We start from the raw sequence: 24,465 nt of genomic DNA, 5'->3' as shown, positions 1-24,465 counted from the left end.
AACATGCATTTCACAGCGGGGATGTCATGCGACATGCTGCTTCTGTGAATTATTCTTGCCAACAGAATAGCTGAACATGGGAACTTATCAAGTCCAGTGAATAATTCACAGATGCCTGCCAAAATTTGTTCTATCGAAAACATTTTGTCTCATTAACACATTCTTTGGTACTATGAAATTATGTGTTAGGCTAAGTGTAAGGTGTTGTTAAAATGACTTTCTCTCCCTGACACAGCTCAGATGGTACCTGCCCCCTCAAGCCATCTGAGCAGTGCAGACATCTGTGAGCATTAACCTGCCAAGAACAAGTCTAATATAAAAATATCATAAATATTCTGAAATGGAAAGACGACTGAAGGGTCATTTGGACTGGCTGTGAAAGGCACTCATGTCAAGTGTTTTTCTTGTGTCACTGTCTAAGTGAAAATGTCATGTGTACACTGGAGGGCCTGTGGTTCTTGTGTTTTCTTATTACCTTGCTCAGAGTAGATTTAAATGCTGTTACTACATGACACCTGTTGAAAGAGCACTGCTCACCAAAGTCATCATACAAGAGCTGTTTCAAATGTAACACATCTGCTAAAAGTTTTTGTTGGAGTAACAAGGAGTCCAGCGAAACAACTTGGAACCACATAAACATCATAATGTAACCGTCATTGGAACAGCTGCACTGTCATTGGCATCAATGAAGATATTTCAATAAAAAAAAGAAGCTCCTCACTTTTGATTCTATACCTTGATATGCTCACGACTTTATCTGCCCGTGTTGCAGTTCTGGTTCATCAGGATCTGTAAAAATAAAATATGCAGAAAAGAAGCTGTAGCTGTATTGATCACAACATATACACAGCACAGCAAGCAGTTAAATGCTCAGAGACATTACTTACTGCATGTGTAGTAAAACTGAAAATGACATATATTGTCTTTTTTTCAAGATAGAAATATTTTATAAGGCTAATGTAGGCAAAATAAATTAAGAAACACAAAAGTGCAAAAGGCAAAAGCATGTGCAGTGCAGTGAGACTAGAATGTATGAACAGAATAGACATGGGATATGAAATATTCAGCAATATGGGACATCATGTAGAACAAAATGTGATATTAGGGACATCATAAATGATAGAAATACAGAAAAAAGATGAATGATTTACTTGGCGATTTTCACGTTAATGCTACTTTACACCTTTGACCTTGTTTAATAGATTGAACTACAGAACATGTCCAAGTGTTGTCTTTTCCTGGTTTTAAAGGCTGCATTACTGTAAAGTAATGTAATGTTCTGCACTCACGAGACTGCGCTATCATTTGTCTTTGGACACTTAGTCACTATATCCACTTTACTGATGATTACTTATCAATAATCTCATCGTGGAAATATTTTTGTTCAAGCACCAATAGTGATCCCAACATTAACGTTGCAATATCAAGGTATTTAGGCAAAAATATTGTGATATTAGTGTACTGTTTACATGTTATGATCCTGATCTGTGATATACTTATAACAATGAAATGAGTAATGCCATTAATACAGGACATTAACTTGCAATGGAGTATTTACAGTATATTGTACAAACATTCAGAAAACTTTCACCTGTGGTTGTAATGTCATGTAAAGCAGCTATGAGATTGATGTAAATAGAATGTAGTAGTGGGTTGAGATGTTTTCTATGGCTTTAATTAGTAGATTTATAATTAGGTTAGGTTAGGTAGGTTAGGTAGTCACTTTATTAATCCCCAAGGGGAATTTTTTTCGCTACAGCAGCATACAGGAAGCAATAACATAATACATATAAATAATTCCAGCTCAAAATACCAAGAGATTGTTATATCCTACTAACAATGAGTATTCTCTGACAAAAGGTGATGCAGCCTGGTTTATTGTTTTCAATAAGGACTTTAACACCTCGTTTGATGAGGTCACACATTCGCAGGAAAGTCTATTTATAGATGGCAGCCAGCACTACAATACCCCCACATCTTAACTCAACCTAATACTGTCTGCGAAACCAACGATGATGAGGTCAGTCAGCACTTAAAAAAAAATAAAAAAAATAAAAAAATACAAAACATTTCCACTTCTGCGGCTGTGTGAAGAAGAATGCCACGGCTTGGTGTAATATATAGTAATATATACACTTCCGGTCCACTTTTACTGGCGGACTCACAATCTCTTAGAAAGCGACCACCTGTGTGACCGCAGAGCCAAACTGTTAATTCAAGTATTAATGCGCAGCCAACCGCGCCATCTCGCTACCTAGTAACTATTTAGCTTTCTTAAATATTAGTCAACCCTTTGCTTTCACTGCTTCAAAAAGTTCAAAGTTGCGTTTTTTTTTTTTTTTTTTAGACATATTATAGTTCCACATACGTATATATTAAGGATAAACATTAAAAGGTCTAAAGTGGGATCTGTCTACCTTTGAGGGCAGGGTGACGGTTTGACGTGCGGCGAGTAGTCGTTGTCTGCAGCGGTGTGACGCCGGAGCTATAAATAGTCCTGTTTGATCGACAGTGGGGGTTTGATTTTAAAGTCCGAGCCAAGGTAGTGACAGACTGAGCACTCTTGTCTGCTCCGCTGTCCTCCTGATAATTGTCGTGACGGAGGGACGGGGGCAGCTCCGGTTGTCCTCAGCAGGTGCTCCGGTAACTTCATCAGTCGACTCCCCCTTTTTGCAAAAGACAACTGACGCAGCTCCGATTATAAATTGTACTGGTGCCTCCTATTTGAATATTTAAGTGTGTTTTTACTTTGTTCTTAGTATTTTTTTTTTGCATTACCAGTATTTTAGGTTTCTCCTATAATAACGGAGTAATGCATCAGGAGCTGTAATACTAGGTAGAGACATCCGTGCCTGTTGTAAAAAAATTTTTTTTAAATAAATAAATTAAAAAAAGGCTGCTGTTTGCTCGTTATTGCCGAGCCTAAAACTCTAAATGTGCATGTTTCGACAGCTGCATACAGGTTTGCAGTGATGCATCGCCTAAAAATAGCACCTGTAACGTCCACAAGTCCACTAACACGTCATTAAAATGGAAACAGTGCCACCTACTGGCCGTATTCAGTGTCAACAGCTAAGACTGGGACAATGTAAAAGCATCTCTGAAATACAAATAGATTAATAAAATGTCAGCTGTTCAGTTGTCAGGCAGGAGTTTCAATGACAGTTATCTAAAAAAGAAAAAGAAAACAGCAACTGTCCATCACTGTATGTAACTTAAAAGTGAAGAAGAAACAATGAAGCTGTGAACCTACCAACTTTTCCATTTTCTGGTTAAACTTGTTTACCCTCTGGTGAGAATGCTACACCAAAAAAATAAAACAATGAGATGCTTTTATGTCAAGGAGGAACAATGCCTGACTGTTTATGTGATTAGCAGAGATTGTATGCACATTTGTCATCGTCATATATTTACAGTTGGCCATGGACTCACATTTTTATTTTTCACATCAAAGCATTTTTCAGTACCTCTCCTTAGTTGACTGTTAGGTCCAGTGGACAAATGTCTTTCCTTTTAGGAGAAGAACAAAGCACTGATCATCTTACTGCTCAACAAAAGCGTTTAGACGTTTGGACACTTTCAAGTTTTGTCTTAAGATGCTTCTTTAATTAATTTGAACCTCATCTTATTTCATTTTAGGTCTTATTATGCCTTTCTTTTCTAAAGACTTTCAGGCGAGTAAATGACAGGAACTTGTTAATAATGTGATCTCTGGCTCTACATCAGCACTCCAGGAAGAATGGTGGGAAGCAGAGAGATGAAATTCTTTGTCTTCCCACCTTGCCACTGTCCTGCAGCAGCTGGGTCTGACCCAGTGGGCGACACCCCTTTTATCCCAGGATCCCGACTGTCCACCTGTTTGCTATCTCTCATCCTGACATCTGGACAGACAAGGGCACAGCCAAACACCAGCGCATCTGAGGCTCGATCCTGCACGCACGTCACTGCGGCTGTCTCATCCGTGTGCAGGACCCCACAGCTGGCATCTGTTATTTCTCAGCAAGATTTTCAGCCAAGAATGTTGTGAGCTTTGCATGTAGACAATGATTTGTCTTGTGCATTAGGGTACACTTGAGAGCAGCAACTATGTCAAGAAAAACAAGTGTCTTGAAGTGTAAAAATTCATGTTCAATAATAAATCTTTTTTTTTTTTTTTACACCTGTTCAAACTTGGATAAAAACATATTCCAGTGGTTCTCTCATATCCCTAATAGAGATGGCTAATTGAACTTGTTCATAAGTTAACTTTATTGTTGCTTCATTCGGTATTATGGTCTCATTTTGCTGAACTGAAAGTCTGTCTAACCGCCAAAATTGTCTTCCTCACAAATCAAATTGGGCCAAATGAACTACTTCTGGTGTGCAGGTATAACTGGTTCTGTTAAAAAAATATAACTTTCCATCCCCTTTTGTGGGACCTAACTTTTTTATGTAGAGCATAAACAGTGAAAATCATTGGCAAATGTTTAAATATGCCATTCCCTGTGTATTAGAATAAGGTTAGATAACATAAATAAATCAAAATGCTCAACAAAAAAAAACACAGGAGGCGTGTGAATTCTCTCCCTCTTTCTCACTCAAACACCAAAGGGTCCTATAAACAAGGAGGATGTAAACACAGGGTCAGGGTGCAGTGTTAAAAGCAGGGTGGAAACTGGGGAGGTATGTGTGTGTAAGCATCTGTTTTCCTCATTTATGCATTCACTCTTAATTTAATTTGTGGGAACTCCTCTCCATCACAGCCTCCCCAGTGAGAAAGTATTTCTGCTAGGGTTACTTTGGACTTTGGGGGGCTTAGAGACAGATCCAGGAGGATTACCCCCAGCAAAGGTGACCAGTCTATACCCAAAGTCATCCACGTAGTTACCATAGCCTTGCCCCTCTCTCCCCACTCTTTGTAGCCAATGCATTGAAATGTGAGACTTCCCTACAAAGTTGGTGAAAACAACTCACATTCTTTCACAAGAGCCCACTACCTCCCTCACTCCTTAAACTGTACACTTAAGGGTACCACTTGAGTGGATCACTGGGAGTAATCCCCTCTGCACCCCTGAACCAGGTAGCTGCATAGTAAATGAGTTTAGCTTTCTAATCAATAGTAAATGGGGCAATTTTTAGACATGTCATCTGTGTTATTAATGCTGTAGCACATATATGTTTCATCAAAGAGGTTATTGTTTTACATTTACTTAACTGTCAAAGCTAAATGGGCTGCACGACAAACATCAAAAGACAACAACTGCAACAATATGACGTGACTGGATGTGCCGTTGGTATCTCTGGCAGCAGTTCTTCCATTCCTGAATTGCTGTGCACTCTGTGAACTTCTGAATCTAAATGTATTACGCCTACGTCTGTCACAGAGCCATTGTGTCATCGAGGGCACCATAAACGGTTGTTTTTGTGTTGAAGCCTTTTGGCACTCTTCCATAATGTCATTCCTGCCAGTCCAATCTTTATTTTCACTGTACAGAGGAAATTACTGTCCCACATTATCAGCTGTTGTGGCTGTAACGTTCCATGAAGGACTCAAACATTAAAAAACACGTCATTACTTTTGTGTACAAGGAAATTAATTCATAATCTTGTCTTGCTCTCAAATTACTCACATGTTGTCTGACCTATTTATTAGTTTGTTTGTTTGCTTTTCTAATATTTATTAAATTGCTCCAAGTTTGGATTACTTCAGTTATTTGCTTTATTTAGGTTAGATTTGGATAGGATCTTCTTTTGCTTATTATTTGCTTAATTTTGGTTAACTAGTATTTTATTTAGTGTAGGTTTGTTTGGTAAATTGGGTAACGCATATGGGCACCTGAAGTTATTGTTGGCCCAGCATACATTTGGGTGTGTCTATTTTTTTTTTTTTTACCAGAGCAAGTGAGGCAGCAGGAAATATGATCCCTTTGCGGATCTGTTCGCTTGCTTGTTGGGATAAATACTCTTCTTTTTTTTTTTAACACAGTGGTAGCATGTCGACAGTTGCATCAGTGGCCCTTTGGTTTTATGTTTTATTTAAGTTTGTATGAAGACATATAACCACTACTAGTGGTGGAAGAAGTATTCAGGTCCTTTATTTACATAAAAGTACTAATAAAATACACCACTATAAGTCCTACATTCAGAGCCTAACCAAAGTAAAAGTATGCAAGTATTGCCAGGAACGTGTACTTAAAGTATGGAAAGTAAAAGTACCCATTGAGCAGTAAATGCTCCCTGTCAGTGCTCTACTATTATATGATGTTTTTTGATTAATATTACTGTTGAATTATGTGAATTTTAGTGCTGTAGTTATCTAAGATTATTTTAGCCACTTTATGTACTGTTGGTTAATTCAGTCTATAGTAATGCATTATATTGCACAGGATTATCAGACATTTGTATTGTGTATGTTGTGTGAGAACCTTATATTAAAAAATTAACAAGATTTAAATAAAAAAAAATAATTAAAAAAAAAAGCATTTTCCAGGAAATCCAAGTAGGTTTGAAAATAGTTTATTTTGCTTAAGAAGTTTGAGATTTTTCTCAACCTATGAATGAACATCTAATCCTTCAGTTTAACAAGAACATTCTAATTCAAAATCACTAAATTTGGGTATACACTGGATAGAAATGGTTTTGAATTCTTAAAAATAACTAACTAAAGCTGTCAGGCAGATGTAGTGGAGTAAAAACAACAACGTTTGCCTCTGACATTTAGTGGAGTAGAAGTCTAAAGTTGCATAAAGTGGAAATACTACAAGTAGAGTACAAATACCTCGAATTTGTAGCTTGTAGTTGAAGGGTAGGTCGCTAGAGGGCCATATTTTACCACATTTTGGCGTTAAGTTACAGGACCTGAAACATATTCCGCACTTAAAACTCACCAATATTTGAGTTACAGGAAAGTCATTCAGCTTTTATTAACTGCGCAAAATTTCAGAGCGGATGCACAGGCTTTAATTATGTCAATAAATTATATAGCATCGTTTTAAGTGTTTGCATGGTGAACCTTGTTCAAGAAGTCCGTGATCAACCAAGGTGACTGTCCAGGAAACTTGTGTTCTTGGGAGAACAGCTTACTTAAATGACCCAAGTAGCATGTTGAGTTGGTCTGTCAGGGTACAGCGGTATCACGGCTCTCGTACTTGTGCAAGTTCAAGATGAGTCACTTTTTGAAAACAGAATAAGATTCAGCTATTATTAATGTCGACTCAACGGAGACACGCAAGCTCGACACTTTTTTATTGAAAGGAGCGCACTGAGGATACACTGCAGTGTAAATTAATCCCACGTGTGGTAAATGGTTTTAAATGGTTAGTTACGAAATAGCTACGCTTATGACAAGAGCGGAGAACAGCGCTGTAATACTCAACATATAGTGCGTCTATTGTAGAGCGCGTTTAGCGTTAACCAATCACGAACGTCTTTACTACTACGTAGAACGCCTTCGACCAATTGGAGCGCGTCTTATTGGGGGAGGTGAAATACGGTGGCGGCAATGTTATGGAGTTTCCGCTACTCCTCTGCTTTCATGCCATCAGGTTAGGAAGCTAGCGAAGAGCGCTAAGCTAGAGTCACGCTAGGCCTCCAGCAGACCACCGGGAAGAGCTCCCGAGATCAACCAGCGCTGTTCGGAAGGAGACCAATACCACTTTATGAATCTGCATGAGAACAGCTAAAATCCCAGAAATATGGTGGTTCTCAAAATCCGAGACCAGGTAAGTTGATCGTTGTGTCGAAAGCGGCCGTAAGTTTGAGCTAATGTTGGCCGGCTAACGCGAAGCTAGCTGCGCTCCCTCCTCCGGTTTCAACGTTTCGGCCAGCGGGATTGTAATTTAGTCTTCAAGCTAGTTTCTCTGGAGCGGAAACATCCCCTCCTCAAAAAAAAACAAAAAAACTAGAAAATTAAACGATCACTAGTGAGGTGAGAGGAGGAGGAGGAGGGAAGTACTGTCGGGGCGAGCACATTTGTTATCGTGTTACTGGCAGCATAATTACAACGAGACACTCGAGCGGTTGTTGAGTCGTGAAGCAGCTCATGAGAGACTGTTTTTATCTCTCCAGCAATTAGTCCGAGCCGACGTGACATTTTTGTTGAAGTGACGAGTTCTCATATTGTGACAAAACAACACCAAAAGAAAACCTGGGCTTGAATAGCAGCTTACAAGTGATTCTTTGATTTATTAAATCTCTGTAACGTGTCGGATGTTTCTTACTGAGGATCTGTGAGCTACGAGACGAGGGAAGATGTCAACACTTAAATAATGACATCATGCACAGGTTCACACAACTAGATGTTTAAATTGTGTTTAATACCACCAGGGATTATGATAATGAGGGTTATGAGGAACCGGTCGTAGGGATTTGTCAGATTATTTGTGCCGTGTCAATGATTCTCCTCGTATTTTTTTTTTTTTTTTTTTAATGCGGGTTTATAATAGCGTTATAAATAAGTTACGTCCTTGATCACAAGTCTTTATTGCGCATCCTCATGTAAACACTGTAAATACGAACTGCTTCTGTTTACTTCTCAGTAAATAGTCTCGCAAAAGGCGTTTCTAACAACGTGAATGTTGTACGTGCAGTTGAATTGCTGTGTAATGCTTATAATAAATGTATGAGGTGACTGGCTCTGTAGCGGTATCACTAAATTAAACACTTGACACCCACTTGTGAGAACGAGAATAGCGCTCCGATATCGTTTAAGGACTTTGTTTTGCACATGCCTGCTATTCTTGTCACATATGTCCACGCATGTTTCTTTTATTGTCCGTGTGCTTGAATGATCGTGTGCCTGAGCTCCTGTGAGCCGGTGTAGTTGCCAAAGCTGCTGTCTCCATGGTGATGGTATTAACTAGCCTGGCTTGTGTGAGGAGAGGAGGTGCACAGTCGAGCAGCTACAGACGAGCATAGAAAATCTCCTGCACCACTCATGCAAGACTGGAGAACTGAAAACAACAAAATGCAGATCTGTCTGTCCTTTTCATTGTAGGGGATGAGGGGGAGGGGGGGGGAAGTACAGAAATCATTAGTGTCAGAAGGACAAGTGGCTGCTTGTTACCCTGAATTTGTCCCCAGCATCTCTAACCTTCCTTGTGCCCGGCAGACATTCATGGACATTATCATATCTAAATGAGAGACTTGTCTTGTGTTTTTAAAAAGTGACTGTAGGCTTCTTGCTCCCTAGATGGGAATAATAGTTATTGTCTCGCTGGAGCTAAATACTTATTGATCATCAGTCCAACGGCTGAAATGCCTCGTGACTCAAATTTGTACAAGGCTATAAGCTTATCTTGTTCTGACGGTTTCAAAATACTTCAAAGGGAATAATCTCACGCAATGCCGCCTCTGTACTGTATCTTGAATGGCTGTTATTCTTGATAGGTTTTTTAATATATTTAAAAGCAATGCTTATAAAGTTGGCCTTTATGGTTTGTTTAATCCCAAATTTGCATGTAATAAACTCAGTTTTATTTGACACGGGACATTGAGTACAAATTAGTCCTGTCAGCTAAAGGTGAAAGTGTTTGGCTCTGTGTTCAACCTTCATAAACCCTAGTGATGTGCTCATTGAAACATATTGGGAAGTGTTACTGAAAGACCAGTTGGGTCCAGACATGGTTAGTTCTTTTTGACTTTATTTGTGAAAAGTGTGCGGCTCAAGCTACGCTATGTAAACTAAATGTCTTTTGTACACGAAAGCTGACAAAGTACATGTCTGATCATTAGCTAATTGGCTAGCTGGGCAGCCTGGTGGATGAAATGAGGGATGAAGTCTTAGTGAATAAATGTCCCTCTGCATACTGCATCATTGTGACTGTACAAAGGAGGCAATCAGCTCTTGGAAATTATTGTATGCAAAGAGATTGACTGTTTACATTAAAAACTAGGTCAGCATTTTGTTTGCCCTGAAATGTTAAGACTTATGTAAAGTATCCTTAGTTATTACAAGTGGAGATGTATTTAAGGTAGATAAAGGTCAATAAAAGATGAGAGGTTTTAATTCCACCAACATTACAGCAGACAATTTTAACACCTGCTGCCTCTTGGCACTTTTTGTACAAGGACCCTGCTGCTTTATCATCTGATGTTTTGTTTTGGATACACTAGTGCATATTGCTCATTCAAAGGTTAAGAGGAGGAAGAGTTAAGTTTTTATGGAAGCCAGGAATGTTTCATCTGGAAAGGATCCCCCTCCACTCACTGTTGTCCCCAATCATACTAGCCTCTCTCCACAGGCGGTGGAAAACTGGCTGATCAAAGACTCAGTACTGGTGTTATGGTGGATGAAACATGGCAGTGCAGCATGCAGCAGAGCCAAGTTGGCCAACAACAGACACAAAGGTCCATTATTACACTTATGCAGTCATGCCTATTAATAGGGTGTCGGATTCAGCATTGTTTTCAAAAATATTTGATAAGTTGGTTACAGACAACAAAAAGCATAATGGAGACATGTGCCATTTGCTGCTTTCTGAAGGAACTGGCCATTCGACATGAACCGTAAAAATATACTTGATTGTGATTTATACTAGCTGAAATATTTTGCAGTTGCTTTGTGATATTATAGTTCTGGCTTGAGGTTTTCACAAAGCTGACAATTGTTGTGAAGATGCGGGCAACTACTTGGCCTAGATGTCTGTTAAGTTTTTTAGTTTGACTTTGTTGACGCATTGTGGGTCGGGTCCAGTCTGTCACTCTTAAAAGACATTGCAAGTGTTGTGACGGTAACTTGTCTTCCAGGAAGTGTTTATTGAAACGCTCCAACAGCAGAGTCTCGCATTGACTGGAACTTTCATATGGTTTCAGCTAGATGTCTCAAAAACACAGCCACTGTTGGCAATCTTTGATATTTTGGGGTAGTTTAGTTATAAATATGAATACTTGTGAAAAGATTACAAAAAGAATACAATGTTTTGCACCAATAAAGCAGCCCAAAGCTGTGTAAAATGAACAGTAGCACTCCCCCTGTGTGTCCACCCCTCAAAGGGGTGGGGCCAACTTCACTACTTTTTAAGAAGCCAAGGCAGGATTTGCATGATCCATAGGAATCAGACTTCACAAAGAATGTCAACAGTTTGCCCCTTTACTTTAGTTTATTTGGACTTTTATCATCTTTGTCACTTGCTGTCATGTTGTATGTGGTGATCCAGCTCAGCTGAGGATTGTTTTTTCTTCTTCTTTTTTCCATTCTATCTCTGTTGAAGATGCCGTCACTCAAAAGGGACCCATCTTGCTAGAGCTTAAAGTCTGTCTGGAGGCAAAGTGAAGATGAGCAGCACATGTAGGATTTGGAACACACAGCTGGACCTGTACTCTTTGAAAGACTGTGATATTTATCTCCGTACCATGGGATATATGTGGTTTTGCTGGCCTGCTGACAGTAAACAACACAGAACCGAATTAGAAAGTGGCTGTTCAGCGTTTGTCAGTATCAGCCCTGATAGTCCACCGCCATCATCATGCTGTGACATGAGGAGTCAACATTTTGTTAAAATATTCATTTAAATGGCTGCTACAGCCTGCTGTCATATTTTCCTTTTTCCTTCTCTCAAGCTAATCCAGCTTCACTACGCTTCCGTTTGTGCCCTTTTAAATGAGAATATTTGATATGAGCATATGCATCGTGTGTGTATTGTGGTGCTTGACGACGAGGATCTGGAAGTCTGTATACGTTCTGAGGTCTCAGAGGTCTGAATTGTTTTCTCAAATTTGACTGCATGTTTAACACTTACAGTTTATTGGTCTTACATTACAATCAAAATGTAGTTATGAAATCTGTGAAAGTGTTACCAGAAAACTATTGAAATCATGTTGATTATTTTCATTGACACAGTCTTTCTCTTTTACAGCCTGCTTTGCTGAAAGCCATTTTCAATGTGGACCCAGATGAAGTACGTTCGCTCATATTCAAAAAAGAGGACGTGAATGCACAGGTATTCCCAACAGTCACCAATCTCTGCATCCGTTTCCTCATATTCTTGTTGTGTTTTAAAAACATCCCAGCAGCACTGCATTTAAATCCTCCGGTGTGTAGTTGGCCTTGAAAGACTTTGTGCGGCACTTTCAGTCAATAGTCGCTGAGTACAAAACAGCACATGGTTGGGTTTTTACAGTTTCCCCTGCCATGATCTGGCTCTGCTTATTTTATTGCATTCCTCACCGTTACTGCTTCGGTGGGGGGGGGGTTTGTTTCAAAATAAGGCTGGTTTGTACTTGTTTGCTTTTCCTTTGAAGGCTTTTCTGAATTGAACCCACTTTGTGTTGTGTAAGGTGACTGACTGTCAACATATAATGCTTATTTGTCCCTTCTGACATGTTGCAAACAGTAAAGAAAGAGTGTCACAACAGACCATGATTACCCGTGTAAAATAGTAAAAGAAGGTTTGAGTGCAGGTTGTTTTTGTTTCTGTTAAATCACAGCATGGTCTGTCTGTTCACTTATTACAGGACAATGAGAAGAGAACTCCACTTCATGCTGCTGCCTATCTCGGGGATGCAGAAATTATAGAGCTACTGATTCTATCAGGTATGTTTCATCCTCAGTATTGATGTCGGATATCCAGCAATCAGTCTGCATTAAGTAAAAAATACTGGTTCAATGCTGTTCAGACATCAGGAGAGATTATCAAGGAGATGGCCTGAGTTAGCGGTTCATTTGTTCCATCACATGAAAGAGCACAGATTATGTGGTTCCAATTTGGGCTTGTTTAAATGTGAGATGTTACAAATATGACAGAGATGGTCATATTTATCATCGTCATTATGGAAGCAAACTTCTTCATGCTGTTTGCATCAACTTTGAAAATCACTTTAGGCAAAGTCATCATCCCCTTTCGTGCTGTTCATGAGGTTCTGTTAGACTGGTAGCAGTGAATGACCAATGCTAACATGTCTAAAAGCATAATGACACCTTTGAAATGTGAAATTAAATGGAAGGCTTATACTGCCAGACGGTACATCTGCATTCAATAGGGGGAAATGCCTCTAGATAAATCATTTCCAGCTTGTTCCTAATTCCTATGTAGCTGTCCAAAAGGTTTAATTCATTCTTTTCAGAATGTTACACCAGATGTCAGGAAACTGTTTGACTTTAAAAAGTCTGACAGTCATTGTCCTCTGACTTGTAGGTGCAAGAGTAAATGCCAAAGATAACAAGTGGCTCACTCCCCTGCACCGGGCTGTGGCCTCCTGCAGTGAGGTATGTGAACGTTCCCCTGCTTCTCTGTCATGGATACTGCGACACACTATTTTTACATACCAGTCAATGCAGACCTTTTAACTGACATGCTATGTTTTCCTGCAGGAGGCTGTCCAGGTGTTGCTGAAACACTCTGCAGATGTAAATGCCCGAGACAAGAACTGGCAGACGCCGCTTCACATCGCCGCAGCCAATAAGGCGGTCCGCTGTGCCGAAGCCCTCGTCCCACTCCTTAGCAATGTGAATGTGTCGGATAGAGCAGGCCGGACTGCGCTGCACCACGCAGCCTTCAGTGGTCATCTGGAGGTAATATTAATGTACTGTTTGAATCAGTTGGAAGCTGTACTCAAGGAAGTGCTTTAATGGCTGTTGTATTGATTTACTTGTACCTTAAGGATTGGAAATGGCAGAACATCTGAATATCAGTTGCTTCAAGAGGCTAAACGTACATTAACTTAGAGGGTTGATGCAGCATTGTGACTGTATAGCCACTTCAGTACTGCTTATATTGATAGATGTGGTGTTATTCTCTTCTCTAGAGAGTATGTACCACATACACGGTTTTATTGCCAAGCTGTCATACAAACATCTGAGTAAACACACACACAACATCAAGCCTGGGCTAACTTCCTGATCCCCTTCTCTCACTAAAAGGAATAATTTTTGCTTGCCTCATAAATGTGTGAACACAATGGGCATTGTACCATTGCAACACAGAACAACGGCTTTATTTTTGCCCGTTTAAGAAGTGTAAGCTGAAACGATCAACGTCCTCATATTTGTCACCACCACTTCACTTTGGTAACCAAAGCTAATCATGCATTCCTGTGCATCTTGCCACATAGACACATTGTAATAGTTAGGGAAATGTGGACAGTAGGTGTTGTTTGGCTCTTAGTATCTTTGAGTTTAAAATGTTTTTTTGGGGGGTTTTTGTTTTTGTTTTTTTATACAACAAAATACAGTAAAGTATTTGTAACTATATATGTCTATTTCTTAAATTTCATTTTAGACAAGATTACTTGTGGACAGTAGTTGTTTGGTGCTAATATCAACCCTTTGGATTCCGGAGTCCGTCATCCAAATCTAAACATTGATTTGTTAAAAAAAACAAATATATATATATATATATATATATATCATGAAAAAAATACATAGTACATTTTCAGACATGGCTGCAGAGGGACACTGTGGACTGTCAGTCATAAATTGCGTTCACGCTCCAGGGTGCAATACGGACAGACAGTTCTCGCCCAGTCATATACTTGCTTTCACATTTTTTTTACCTTAAAAGTGGAAATCTCTCATCATGTGCATAAAAGCTGTTCAGAGAACCTTTTAGTTTTATTGCAGTAAAACACAACAAATATGGAGGTGATGACTTGCATAGTAACTTGACCCGCTGCAATACAGCCTGTGCTTTACAGGTTACGTGGAAACTGACAGTTTCATGCTGAGTATCTTTTTATTCTATTGGCAAAACTGTATCAAGTGTATGCAAAAGGTCCGACATCTGCTCAGCAGATTAAAAATAATTTACAGCCTTCTGGAGGTCCATCTAATTCATGATATTAGGTTAGATCGAAGGTAGCTGTGTGCGGTGCTGACAAAACGATTGTGTACACAATGCTTATTAGTTACCGTACTGACTGCGCAAGACAGTCAGTAATGTTGAGGTTGCAGCTTCCCCTGATGTTTCTCCTAATTGCTCTCTTTCTTTCCCTGCTGCTGTCAGATGGTGAGGCTCCTGCTTTCCAGAGGAGCCAACATCAATGCTTTTGACAAGAAGGACCGCCGTGCAATCCACTGGGCGGCCTACATGGGTACAAAAAAAAAAAATCTACCACACAGATATTCATGTTTTTATATTCACTTTCCATGTAACTTGAGAACATTCTCTCTGCTTGTGGTTAACTTTGCGGACATTTTTTTTTTTTTTTTTTTTTTCATTATTTTTAAGGAAAATGTTTAAGAAACTTTAAAGGTAAATAGATTACTCATGTTCTGATATGAGCCGATAGAAAACTTGATGATATCTTGATAGTATAATTCCATAATTAAATCATTCTCTTTTTGTGTGTCAGGTCACATAGAAGTGGTGAAGCTGTTGGCATCCCATGGAGCTGAGGTGGCCTGCAAAGATAAGAAATCTTACACCCCGCTACATGCAGCAGCCTCCAGTGGAATGATCAGCGTTGTCAAATACCTCCTGGACTTGGGGGTGGATGTAAGTTCCACCCACAAGCTTATAATCATTACTCTATAGACACTGCTAGATCTTATCATCTGATCAGGAGAGATATGCTTCAATAATTGTGTGCTATAAGAGTAACAGTCCTATATTTGTACCACTTTGTCCTGATGACTACTTCCTGTTTCCCTGGATGTCTAGATCAACGAGCCTAATGCATATGGGAACACACCCCTCCACGTGGCCTGCTACAACGGGCAAGACGTGGTGGTGAATGAGCTCATAGAGTGCGGAGCCAACGTCAACCAGGTGAACGAGAAGGGCTTCGCACCTCTCCATTTCACCGCCGCCTCACGCCATGGGGCGCTCTGTCTGGAGCTCCTGGTGTGCAACGGGGCGGACGTCAACATCAAGGTGAGTGAAAACCACTATTGTTATTATGAGTCTTGTAAATAGTTGAATATTTTTGGTTAAGAGTTAGTGTTCATTCACAGTTGCATGTTTTTGTATAAAAGTGTGTTGAAAAATAATGGCACTAAAACTTAATTGTGCCCTTTTCCTACTGTTGATGTCAGAAATAAAGTTTTATAACCTCTCATAGTTTTGGGGAGCTTTTTTGTGCAATATACTTTATAGCTGGAAGACACCTTGTGATACCACTGTTTTTGTCTGACTTCAGAGTAAAGATGGTAAAACTCCCCTCCACATGACGGCCATTCACGGGAGGTTTTCTAGGTCTCAAGCAATCATTGAGAATGGTGAGGTCTTAAAAAAAAAAAAAAAAAACATTATTGACTTTATTTCTCTTGCTGGACTGTAAAACGAAAAACAGCTTTTTAGGGGAACAACGGTTAAGGTTTTTTTTTTTTTTTTCCCGGAAGGTGCTGAGATTGACTGTGAAGACAAGAACGGAAATACACCACTACACATTGCAGCTCGATACGGACACGAGCTCCTCATCAACACGCTCATCACCAACAGAGCTGACACGGCAAAGTACGTGAGCCTTTTTGCTGTGTTTCAGTAACTCTTCTCACTTTAAACACTGAGAAAAAGCTGCATGTTTAAACTTTCCAAAAGCAGACATGTAATTATATTAGATTAGATTTAGACTTTATTAATCCCACAGTGGGGAAATTTGGTTGTCACAGCAGCATAGAAACCAAAAAAAGGTACACACAATAAGAACAAATGTACAAATACGTATACATAAATAAGATAGAAAAAGAAAAAAAGAGCAATGAATAAATACGCACACACGCAGACTATATACACAAAAACAAATAGAATAAAATAAATGTCTGTTATGTAACTGATACAAATGTTTATGTGCTATTAATAGTAATTCCCCTACCATAGTTTAGCACCAGAGCTATTTGCTATTTGTTTGACGCAGGGGAAGTTAATATGAGTGTCTTTTTCAGACGTGGGATTCACGGCATGTTCCCGCTGCATTTGGCTGCTCTCAGTGGCTTTTCTGACTGCTGCCGCAAGCTTCTGTCATCAGGTGAGCAACTCTTTACTCGTGCCGTGGCAGCCAACAGAACAAAGACACACGTCTTACATTTGAATTGTTCTGATGATGCAGTTTAAGAAGTCAAGATTCCTGACCATGTGTTTTATTTTGAAATCCAACATAATTTTAACTCTGTACAACATCTGTACTGTAAAACCGCATGTACAGGAAGCAGTTTACTCTGGTAGAGGTGGGTGACATGGTCCGAAAATAATATCACAAGATTTCAGGGTGCTTCAGCAGTAACGACATTCTTCACACTATGACCCCAATAGCTGGACAATGTAATCTTCAGCCTTTTGAGTCTTCCACATCTGCATAACAACATAAACTGACAAGAAGTAGTGTGTACAATGACAGTTTCCCTGTATTATGATAAATATCATATCGAGAGATTCTTGCCAAAACACAGTCCCAACTATTTTGCTTTGTAACAGTTTATCACTGTCAACTAGTTGGAATATTGCCATTATCCTGATATGAATAAAAACAAAATCATATTAAAAGTTATACCTATATTATCGTGAATGATGCAATGCAGGATATAATTGATAATTCTTTACCCTAAGCAGGCTTTGATATTGATACTCCTGATGACTTTGGAAGGACCTGTTTACATGCTGCAGCTGCTGGAGGGTGAGTACAGCACAGCTGAGTATTAACTATAAGACCTGTAACGGACGAATATCATTATATTTAATAGTTCCTCTTACGCCCTCAGAAACCTGGAATGTCTCAATCTTCTCCTCAACACTGGGGCAGACTTTAATAGAAAGGACAGCTTTGGCAGGTTTGTGTTATTTCATGGTGGATTTGGATCAAGAGTCAAGTTTGAACAAGGAGACGAGCTGCGTTTGCTTTTCCAGGACCCCTCTGCACTACGCTGCTGCCAACTGTAACTACCAGTGCCTGTTTGCTCTGGTGGGCTCCGGGGCCAGCGTCAACGACCTAGACGAGCGGGGCTGCACTCCTCTCCACTATGCCGCTGCCTCTGACACAGATGGAAAGTTAGTAGTACTTTAAAAATTTCAGTTTCATAAAGAATATGGTTGCTGCGTGGGAGGCGGTTGATGCTTCTGGGTTTTAAGGCATAAAAGATCACTTGCGTTATCAGTTCTTTTATAACGGTTGAAGACTAGAAGCCAGCGTGTTGGTTTCCCTTGACTACAGCTTCTTTGTTGTGTCTACAGGTGCCTGGAATATTTACTGAGAAATGATGCAAATCCAGGGATTCGAGACAATCAGGGCTACAATGCTGTGCACTACGCCTCGGCCTACGGACATCGCCTTTGTCTGGAGCTGGTGAGAACTTCACTCCAGAGGACAGAGCACTTCACAATCAGCATGTCTATATTTGGTTTTTTAAATGGTGTTTAATGCATTGCCTTTTCTCCTGCATTCTCTGACAGATTGCAAGTGAAACGCCCCTAGATGTGGTGAGTTGATTTGTACTTTTCCTTTCTGTATATGTATGTGGTTTTATTATTTATAAAATATGACATATACTGAATATGTGTAGTACTGAGCTTCATGGCTAAGCAAGTCATTATGTCTGACTTGCACATCGTTTTCTTTCAGCTAATGGAAACCTCAGGGACAGATATCCTGAATGACTCCGATGTCAGAGCCCCCGTCAGCCCCCTGCACCTTGCTGTGAGTCATGTGTAACACTTTATATAACCCCCCCAGTGGGTAGAACATGTCAATATCATCAATCTCAACATTTCTTTGTGGTGGATTCACCTTTCAGGCATACCATGGTCACCATCACGCTATGGAGGTTCTGGTACAGTCTCTGCTGGATCTGGATGTGAGAAACAGCCAGGGGAGAACACCCCTCGACCTGGCTGCCTTCAAGGGCCACGTGGAGTGTGTGGACGTCCTCATCAACCAGGGAGCCTCCATCTTAGTCAAAGATTTCACCTTGAAGCGAACCCCCATACACGCTGCAGGCAAGGAGTTGGTGGTGGAGACTCATGAACTCACCTATATATGAAAGTTTAGACCTAAATAGAATGTAATGTTTGTAATACAAATGACCTTTTCTTTCCTGCAGCTACTAACGGTCACTCAGAATGTTTGCGTTTGCTGATTGGAAATGCTGATCTTCAAAGTGCAGTAGACATTCAAGATGGGAATGGACAGTAAGTAAAGATTTATTTGTAAAAATAAAAAAAATCCCATTCATGTTCCGAATTATTTACTGATATTATTATCTGTTATCTCTTAGAACCCCTCTGATGCTGTCAGTCCTGAGTGGACACACAGACTGTGTGTATTCTCTGCTTAATAAGGGAGCCAATGTCGAAGCCAAAGACAAGTGGGGCAGGACGGCCCTGCATAGAGGAGTAAGGAGATGTCACTATTGTCCTATACAATGTACTTTGCACTGAATATTGTAGGACAGTTTCATGTATAGATACTTTGATGTTGCTGCATATATTGCACATCTTTTGTGTAATGCAGTAGCACTAATGTGTCACTGTAACATAGTAGTTGGTCTTGATAATCTAAAAGAAAGAAATTTTATCTTAACTTTTTATTTTGTTCAATATTTGTTTTACTTTTACTTTTTTATTCATCTTTTATCTCCACACCTGCTCATATTTTTGCTGTGTTGTGTGGTACAAAGCAAGTCATAGTCACCTCACTCAAAAGTTACCTTTTGGTGTTGAATATATGTGGTTCAGCCCTACGAAGAAACCATAAAGAAACACTCTGTCTCATTTTGTCTTTAGAAATAATACTCCGCAGAACGTTAACCAGCTTGCATCATTTACATTACAGTGGCATGCAAAGGTTTGGTGACCCCTTGACAAATTACTCGTTTTGTTGATTTTTGAGGTGAAACTTCAATAACTAGTTTTGCCATTGTGGGCTGATGACAGTTCAAGAGCTGATAAAGTCTCTGACTCACCAACAACGATGAGTTCCTCAAAGCAAATGACTGAGGACATGAAAACGAAGTTCATTTATTCCTACATAGCACGGACTGCAAAGGTGCTGCAGGAAGGTTCAGCTAAAAACATTGGATGAATTGGTACGCCAATGCACTGTGCAGCTTTGATACACAAACATGGAAGTCATCAGAAAGAAAAGGTTTACTTGTGACCACATCACAAAAGTCAGTATCTGAAGTATGCGTGGCACCATCGGGATCAGCCGGAGTTCGTTTAGAAACGGTCTGTGAACAGATGAAGTTTAAACTGAGGTCCTTGACCACAATCACCAAAGTTGTTAGGCAGCATATGATGGAAAAAAAAACACCTAGCCAACTGTTAAGCAGAGACATAGCAGAACTATGCTTTCGGGTTTTGTGGCAGCCAGCAGCACAGGAAGCACAAATTGACATAGAAGAATGGATTCCAGTCAATGTCAGCTAGTTCTGGATGCAGAAGTCCTGCAGGCATTCAAAAAACTGAAAGTAAACGGAGGCTGGCCATTAAAACAGGACAATGATCTAAAGCAGACCTCAAAATGCACCATGGACTACAACAAGAAACTCAAGCTGAAGCTTTTGGCGTGGCCCTCACAGACCCCTGACCCCAACATCATTGAAAATCTGTAGGTAGATAGCACTGTGTGAGAGACAGCCTCGAGGGATCTCGGAACTTTAACCAACTCTTATAAGGAAGTGTGTCCTTTGAGTTATTTCTAATGTCTGTTGGGTGTCTTTTTGCTTTCTTTCACTTTCAAAAGTCTAAAAATGTACTTCATTAATCTGGTTGTAAACAAGCATAGGTTAAAAGCTGTTTTCTGTCCACAGGCGGTGACCGGTCACGAGGAATGCGTGGAGGCTTTGCTTCAGCACAGTGCCAATTTCCTGGTGCGAGACTGTAAAGGGCGCACGCCAATCCACCTGGCAGCAGCGTGTGGACACATAGGGGTACTGGGAGGCCTTCTGCATGCTGCCCAATCAGTGGAAACACTCCCTGTCTTAACAGACAACCAAGGCTACACCCCACTGCACTGGGCCTGCTACAATGGTACAGAGAAGAGGGTTTGAAGACCACTTAAAAACAGCAATCAATACAGTTATGGAAATGAACATGTGATTTTTAGTAATATATGCTCTTATAAACAAGCATGCTGCCAACCAGAGTAGATTAGTATAATGGTGCACTTATGCAGATATGGATTTAAAATAGGCATGCGTCTTTTTTCATTTTAATGTTTCATGCTTGTTCTTTATGCATTTCTTTCTGCACCCTAAGGTTATATTTTGACATGTAAAGGGACATGTTTTAATAGAGCCATAATTGTGTTGAAGCCTTGTGTTGAAGGCTCAAATAACGAACGCTTTCTTTCATGCAGGTCACGATACATGTGTGGAGGTTTTGCTGGAACAGGAGGTTTTTCACAAGGCCGAAGGCAATTCTTTCAGCCCCCTCCACTGTGCTGTGTAAGAATCTTGAGCTGTCTTCTGCTTCGATCGATGTGTGTGATGTGGGTGGTGACAGAACCTCTTATGGATTAAACAATTGGCCTCTTTTTTTTTTTTTTTTTTTTTTTTTGTTCCTTCTTCTTTAGGATCCATGACAACGAAGGTGCTGCTGAAATGCTGATAGACACTCTGGGCCCTGCCATCGTAAATGCCAATGACGGCAAAAACAGGTATACACGGTCATATGAAGACAAGTGGAACAGTAAATTTAGCCGCAAGAGTTGTGGTCTTGTTTTGTGATTTTAAAAGACCATATGAAAAGGATCAATTGATTTAACAGCCTTCTGCTGATGTTATTTGTGCAGGACCCCCCTGCACGCAGCAGCCTTCACTGACCATGTGGAGTGTCTCCAGCTGCTGCTGAGCCACAACGCTCAGGTGAACAGTGTCGACGCTGCAGGGAAGACCCCGCTGATGATGGCTGCTGAGAACGGCCAGACCAACGCTGTCGGTAGGAGTACTTCACCTGCCTGGGAAATATCAGTGTAACATAATAATCCTTGCGGTATTGAATTAATAAGCCATGCTGTTATTGAATTAACTTCCGTTTGTTTCTCCTGCATTTGATCATCTCACTCTCGCTGTTAGAGCTGCTAGTGAGCAGCGCAAAAGCTGATCTTACTCTACAGGATGCTGTGAAGAACACTGCACTTCATCTGGCCTGCAGTAAGGTGTGTATGACCATGTGATGGCACTGTTGTGTCACAAATATGAAGTGTGTTTATTTACTGCACATTAACAAGCTACTGTATGCATGTCTTAATGACACTAATTGTGTTGCCTGCAGGGACATGAAACCAGTGCCTTGTTGATATTGGAGAAGATTACAGACAGAAACCTCATAAATGCTACTAATGCCGCCTTACAGACGTATGTATCACTTTTGTCACATTGTTGTTAGATTTCTGCGGCGATATACATTATTTGTGCAGAGATGAACACAAAAAAATTGTCTATCAGCACATAATGGTTTATTTTTCGTTTCAGGCCTCTACACGTGGCTGCAAGAAATGGCCTGACTGTGGTGGTGCAAGAGTTACTTGCAAAGGGAGCCAGTGTCCTTGCGGTCGATGAGAATGGTAAATGCACGGTTGCATTTTTTTCTTTTGCAACATTCTGTCACTTACATATGTTGGGCTCTTACACTACCACTAAAACATGCATTTTAATCAGCAGAATCAGAGATGAATTGTTTTCTCTTGCATAAAAACGCATAGATATTGTTGTTGGGCTACTTTGATTTTTCACTTTACTTTAATTCTCTAAATTCTCTACAGTGTTGAGACAGATGACATACTGCAGATGAATTTGATCAGTTGTTAACAAATCAATTAAGATATGCCTAGTTTATTCATTTATGTATTTAAGGAGTTGCAGGGTCAGTACACATTATTACACATTTAGCCATCTGGGCTAATTTTTTTTACTGCAGTCCCAGGGCAGGTCTAATGACAACTGCAAAGACATGTCAAATACATAAAAACAGGAACAACTGTACCGGACATATAAACATCACACACTTCAGCAGAAAACATAATGTGGATCCTCAGATAAACATGATGACAAATTCCCAGACTCAGTGGGTGAAAGAGAAGGTGTTTTATGGTTTGATTTTACATAATTATATGTGAAAATCCCCAAAGTTGGTTTAGAAATTTTGATGAAATGAGCGAAGATGCGTTATGGGAAAAATATATATTCCTTGTATTTTTTCCCTCCATTTTTTTGTTCTTATTTTTGTTCTATTTAAAAAAAACAACAACACTGAATATTCCCTTGTTTTTTTTCTCAGAAGTAAGGTTTTGGAGCATTTATCTGTCTTCACTGATAGCAAACCCAGTCTTTGGACTGTTGGACCAAATAAGTAATTTGACTGTGTCACCTCAGGCAGTGGGAAATTTTAACTGGCATTTTTCCCGATTTCTGACTTTTAACATGTTAAATGATAATGAATAGAAAAAGTAATCAATAATGTAGAACTAATGCTCAGGCATATTGTCTGCCTGTTTCATTTAACAGATGCCGAATCAATCCTGGAACCTAAAACTGTGCATTCATTTTATAGGATATAAGTATAACACTGGTGCATTGTTACTTCTTCAGGTTACACACCCGCCTTGGCTTGTGCCCCCAACAAAGATGTGGCAGACTGCCTAGCCCTCATCCTGGCCACCATGATGCCTGTGTCCCCCTGCACCCCGGCACCCACCCTTCCTTTCAGTGCCATTAACCACTACACCACCAGCCCCTCCAAGAGCGTCACCTTCGACAGCCTCCCCGTGCTGCGCGGTGAGCACAGCTCCTACTGCAGCTTCAACAACATCAGTCACCACGACGGCTTCTACAAAGACGAGGAGCTCAACGACTCGGATTCTGAGACGTACTGAGGGACGGGAGGAAGTGATAAACACACACACACACACTGTGTCTTAAAAATCACCCACCGCAACCTTGGGAGGGCAGAGTAAGACACAAGACCCCACAGGAGCCTTAAGAGTCCCCCCCCCCAATCAGAGAGCAAGAGAGGGAGGAGGTGCAGCAGGCTGGCCCACACTCATCCCGACCTCATCCAGCACAAGGTGTTCTTCAGCTGATACTGGACCTCCAGTAACCACTGCTTTACCAACACTGACTTCTTGAGTGCTAAAAAAAAAAAGTGTACTTGTTGGCCAGACAGCAACCTTTTTAGGGCAATAACATGCTGAAGACGGGTGGTTGCACTTCGCAGAAAGCAAAACCAACAGGGACCAAAAGACATGGATGCATTTTATCCCAGTTTTTACTGTAAATGAGACTGAGAGTTTTTGGGTTCATGGGTTAGCGGAGGGGGGAGCAGTTTTCATCGGTTGATATCCGCACACTACATCCGTCAGAATGCACTTGTCCTTCAAGTTTGTAAGTCATACAGGGGGAAATCATTTATTTTTTGAGATGAAAATTTTAATATACCCATTTTCATGTCTTAAACTCCTTATCCTCTAGAAAACAAATCAGATTCACTGACCTGAGTAATTTCAAAACATTTGATATGTGCACCAAGTTGATCAACCTTACCTTTGTATATTGACCTGTCCATTGCGGTTTAGTCTTTGAAGAATAAATTATTTGTGTACTTTTGGTTCCTTTTTATG

General features: G+C 40.2%; 2 protein-coding genes across 3 annotated transcripts in view; one reads left to right on the top strand and one right to left on the bottom strand.

Moving 5' to 3' along the window:
- Positions 1-2,694, bottom strand: part of hdac9b (histone deacetylase 9b) — a 35,825-nt gene extending 33,131 nt beyond the window's left edge. Inside the window, exons 1-2 of one of the 2 annotated variants that reach the window (XM_069696181.1) lie at positions 2,418-2,694; positions 722-789 (exon numbers count right to left, since the gene is read on the bottom strand). In XM_069696181.1, coding sequence (XP_069552282.1) covers position 722 — 1 coding nt within the window. In that variant the 5' untranslated portion in view covers positions 723-789; positions 2,418-2,694. The remainder of the gene's footprint in view (positions 1-721; positions 790-2,417) is intronic. The other variant, XM_069696182.1, reaches the window with a different exon arrangement.
- A 4,767-nt stretch (positions 2,695-7,461) lies between these two features.
- On the top strand, positions 7,462-24,453 carry ankrd28b (ankyrin repeat domain 28b). Its single transcript, XM_069696178.1, has 28 exons — positions 7,462-7,700; positions 11,835-11,918; positions 12,433-12,511; positions 13,113-13,183; positions 13,289-13,489; positions 14,919-15,006; positions 15,268-15,410; positions 15,576-15,788; positions 16,054-16,132; positions 16,256-16,370; positions 16,799-16,881; positions 17,463-17,526; positions 17,612-17,680; positions 17,757-17,897; positions 18,081-18,192; positions 18,300-18,326; positions 18,469-18,543; positions 18,641-18,842; positions 18,947-19,034; positions 19,121-19,238; positions 20,657-20,876; positions 21,205-21,292; positions 21,421-21,504; positions 21,640-21,785; positions 21,923-22,005; positions 22,122-22,204; positions 22,322-22,413; positions 23,438-24,453. The coding sequence occupies exons 1-28, from the start codon at positions 7,674-7,676 to the stop codon at positions 23,719-23,721; spliced, it is 3,159 nt and encodes a 1,052-aa protein (XP_069552279.1). The 5' UTR covers positions 7,462-7,673; the 3' UTR covers positions 23,722-24,453.
- The last annotated feature ends 12 nt before the right edge of the window (positions 24,454-24,465 follow it).

The sequence above is a fragment of the Brachyistius frenatus genome, unplaced genomic scaffold, assembly GCF_029030835.1.
Source record: "Brachyistius frenatus isolate BFR_SWC_R1_liver_20210118 unplaced genomic scaffold, ASM2903083v1 Contig_20, whole genome shotgun sequence".
In the NCBI taxonomy this organism is placed as follows: domain Eukaryota; kingdom Metazoa; phylum Chordata; class Actinopteri; family Embiotocidae; genus Brachyistius; species Brachyistius frenatus.
Note: the sequence above shows the minus strand (reverse complement) of the source record. Positions and strands in the feature narration are given on the sequence as shown.